This window comes from Micropterus dolomieu, linkage group LG08, assembly GCF_021292245.1.
Source record: "Micropterus dolomieu isolate WLL.071019.BEF.003 ecotype Adirondacks linkage group LG08, ASM2129224v1, whole genome shotgun sequence".
Classification (NCBI taxonomy): Eukaryota; Metazoa; Chordata; class Actinopteri; order Centrarchiformes; family Centrarchidae; genus Micropterus; species Micropterus dolomieu.
In genome coordinates this window covers 9,731,328-9,735,369 of record NC_060157.1, presented here as the reverse complement: position 1 = coordinate 9,735,369, position 4,042 = coordinate 9,731,328, and the positions used below count along the sequence as shown (strand labels likewise).

General features: G+C 39.7%; 1 protein-coding gene and 1 long non-coding RNA gene across 2 annotated transcripts in view; one reads left to right on the top strand and one right to left on the bottom strand.

Moving 5' to 3' along the window:
• Positions 1–361: 361 nt before the first annotated feature.
• LOC123975767 lies at positions 362–1,123 on the bottom strand. The gene is made up of 2 exons (XR_006826155.1): positions 997–1,123; positions 362–911 (listed from the first exon to the last, which is right to left on the bottom strand). It is a non-coding gene; the product is annotated as an uncharacterized LOC123975767 (long non-coding RNA).
• Positions 1,124–2,536: 1,413 nt separating this feature from the next.
• Positions 2,537–4,042, top strand: part of LOC123974673 (mucin-2-like) — a 13,071-nt gene continuing 11,565 nt past the window's right edge. The window contains exons 1-2 of the mRNA XM_046055512.1: positions 2,537–2,561; positions 3,246–3,450. Of these exons, the coding sequence (XP_045911468.1) occupies positions 2,537–2,561; positions 3,246–3,450 (230 nt within the window). The remainder of the gene's footprint in view (positions 2,562–3,245; positions 3,451–4,042) is intronic.

The following is a 4,042-nucleotide window of genomic DNA, read 5'->3' as shown; positions in this document are numbered from 1 at the left end:
CTATGTAAAATGCAAAAATATAGCCAAAATGACATGATCCTTGTTTCATAACGCCTCTGCGAAGATTCAGCTGTGAGATTGGCTTACCCCTCTTGTATTCAGTCTTAACTTTGCAGCTGCAAAACCTTGACTAACAATTAAACTGGTATCAGCTGGGGTCAACTGACTGCTCAATGGGCTGCTCTCTCTCCTCTCTGCTGCCCATGCTTTGAGACTCACTAGGCTGAAATTATTGATTGATTGGTCAAAGTTGGACCTCCAAAAGTTCCAACCATAAGCAAAAAACATGGATGACTGTGACAAACTGATGCTTCTTTGTCAAGTCTACACACAATTTAACTCTCAACAGTGCCCTTGGTTCATAAAAACAAAAAACATTTTAATGAATACGAGTGACATTCGGTAACTGTGTTCCCATCTAGCTAAATCCATAATTTAGATAATCTGCAAAAGTCTGTAAGTGTATATTTCCTAATGTTTTTTTTTGCATTTTAATATTTTCCCTAATAACATTTATGCAGAAAAGATGACTTTCAGAGATTAACGTAGCCAGGTTCCGACAAAAACATTGGCAACATATTGACATCATTTTACATGCAGAACACTACTATTATTGTTCAGTAATCTTATTTACATAAAGAGTTGCATGCTTGGTGATTTATTGCTGAGGGGGGTTTGGTTGGCTGGTCTGAGTTTCATTCCCAGTCCTTTCTAACCTCTGGTGTACACCAGTGTGTCAGGAATTATGCCTGAACCCAGATGCAGATGAGGAGGCAATGCAGCGGTTTACAGTTTATTTCTGTAAACCGAGTGAGTGAACTAAAGACAGGGGCACTGGGGTTTTCCTTCTGAGCGGCTGGCAGGTGAGGACTGGGGCTGGCTTGGCAGGCTGAGTGAGCGGAACAGGTGATCTGGAGAAAAGAAGACAGGAATTAATTCAGGCGACAGGTGCTGATAAACACTGGCTACAGAGCTAGAAGTTAAGACCAAACCTACGGCTCAAGACTTAGCAATCCAGCAGGAACAGGTTTTCAGGCCTCTCTTTAAGAAGCAGTGGAGATGGCTGACCAGGAACAGGTGTGTGATTGCGAGCAGGTGCAGCTTGTGCTAACCCAGAGAGCCAGACCTGCCCAGGAATCCATAATTGGGGTGAAGGGAGGACAGGAGAGACAGACGAAACAAAAACACACTGAGCATGTTTCACTCACCCAAAGGAAAACAAATCAAACACACTCACTCAGGGCCTTTCTCATTTCCCTAATTTGTGCCTCCTCGAGCCTCACTCCTCCAGGTGCATTAAAGGAATTGAGATGTCCTTCAGGATGATGCCTTGAGACCGATTTCTGGGTCACAGGCTCGAGGATTGACAAGCCGAGGTGGCAAGGAGGCACAAATTTGGGAAATGAGGAAGGCCCTCAGTCTCAAAATCAGGCAGGAGTCAAGTGTCACAATGGCTGTGACGTTATTTTACACTCACAAAAGCAGCACAGTTTTGACATAAGATGCCTTAAGTGGTACTTCACTGGTACGACATCTCAACTTCTTGTCTTCCTTTTTCTGGGGTGTAGGTGTCACAGGAAATGATGAGAAACTTTTTGTTGAGGTAACAATATCTGGACCTCAACAAGCAACAGTCTTAACATTATAAAGATAATATTAAAAGAAGATGTTTCCTAATTGCCCTGCGATGGATTGGCGACCTTTCCAGGGTGTACTGCCCGATGGGAGCTGGGATTGACTCCAGCCCCCCGCGACCCTGTACACAGGATAAGCGGTTGGATGGATGGATGTTTCCTAATTAGCCATCATTGGCTTGTCAGTTGAGAAATTGTGAAATAATACAAAAATAAAGGCTCCTGAATCCAGTGGAGCACTTAAAATTGACTATAAGTGCTCTATGAAACGTGATGATATGTTGAGGTGGTGCATTGTGGCATGTCTGATTTGTGCTACAGAAAAAATGTACGTCAGATGAGAGTGACCAGTGTGTGAACTACTAAAATACTGGGACCATTCAGTAACCACTCATTGACACTGCCTTTGCCACCATTCGTTTTGAGTTAACTGTGCCTGCAAGAAAACTAACTCCTGTTTCTAAACATAGCTTTCAGTGCCTGATTTTCCTGTGTATTGTTTTCAATTATTTGTACATACAAGTTAAATATTGTGAAGAAATGTTACTCATTTCAGAGGTGAATTTAAAGCTTGCATAGTGACACAATGTCATATCCTGACTCATGCTGTATACACTATAAAAAACATGTAGTCATGATTGACATTAATTAAATTTACAGTCTAACATGATGTTTAAGTTACAGTCTAGTACAATTGAACAGTTTTCAATTTTATTTGATGCACAAATAGTCGACCTACATTATATTGAAGAAAGGGCTTGAACTTGCCAGAGCAAATACTGAAACATCTTTGAGCAACAGTTTAACAACAATTTCTTTCAAAATAGTATTTTATTTTTTTAACTTCATATTAAACTAAGTTTTATATTTCTTCTGTTTCTGCTTATCCACCTAGTAACAACATGTGCAAGCTAATTTTAACTGCAGGTAAGGCATGCTGGTCAACTAAATGTTTATTTGAACACATTTTTTCTCATTTAACTCCAGTTGTACTTAGCCATGCAGAACGTTTTTGTATTGTCTACCCATATTTTCTCAGATTACAGCCAGAATACAGTGAAAGTGAATGGATTTTGGTTTGTGTGCTTATTGCAGAAAAATGCATTTAGAAATTACACTGGCAATTCTTTTCAGAAACACAACATGCACAGGGACACCTGTGGATTATCCAGAATATGGGGGAAAATGTTTCTAGATAGACACTTGCTGTTGAATGTTTAAAATGCAAACAAAATTCCACTCACCTGCAATATATTAGGGTGGCTGCAGATATCTTAGAGAGCAATGTCTCATTTACCGATTTAAATAAAACCAAACTTATCTATAATGATAGAGACCAGTAGAAGTGACTAAGAAAATCTGTTTTAAAAAATATATTGGCAATTTGAGCTAACTGACCTGGTAATCTTAGTTTTCTAACCTAAAACTGACCATGTATGTCACTTCAAAGGTCTCTGTTTGATCATCGCCGACTTGGGTAAGTTTAGTCGCATTCATCACAATCAATAGTCATACTAGCACATAAATAATGTGAAGTCAACAATTGTATGTAAACAAGGATGTTGATATAATTGATGTATTCACAAACCAATGTTTTTTTCCATATCTGAGCCTCTTCCTTCAGGCTGGTGTGTTACTATAACAGCTTGGCTGAAAGTAGACCCGAGAGTGGGAGATTCATGGTGTCAGATATCGATCCGAACCAGTGTACCCATCTCATCTATGCCTTTTCTGACATTAACGACCAACATCACCTGGTCCCCAGCAGAGAAACTGATATACAACAGTATCAGTCCTTTGTTGGACTCAAAGGCAGGTCAGTGCTTTAGCCTATACATATTATATTATATGTAAATTATGTTGAATTTTGTGTTTTGTTAAAAAGCAATTATTATGCTTCCACAGAAATCCCTTGCTCAAAACCCTGTTGGCTGTTGGTGGCTTGACCTTTGACACACAAAAGTAAGTCTCTTCAAAATGTTGGTATATTCTTGACCATGAAACTTTATTTGCTCCTTCATGTAATATTATGGTGCCTCCCACAGTATGCATTGTGCATGGATTCATACTAATAAGGTAACACAACATGAGATGCTGGTATTTAATTACATAAATAAGTTTATTTCATGATTCCATCAACAGACAAACAAAATGTGCAACTACATTATAATGCAAATAGACTAGGGCTGTCCCCGCAGGATTTACATAGTCGAATCAAAATCGTCAAGTCCTGCCTATAGTCGACTCATAGCCGAATCATGTGTGTTTTTGTGCGCGGCGATTGCGAGCCAAAGCTAAACTAAGGCTTATTGTTGATAATTTTCTCTCTCTCTCTCTCTCTCTCTCTCTCTCTCTCTCTCTCTCTCTCTCTCTCTCTCTCTCTCGCCTGCCATTCACCGGTCTTGTGC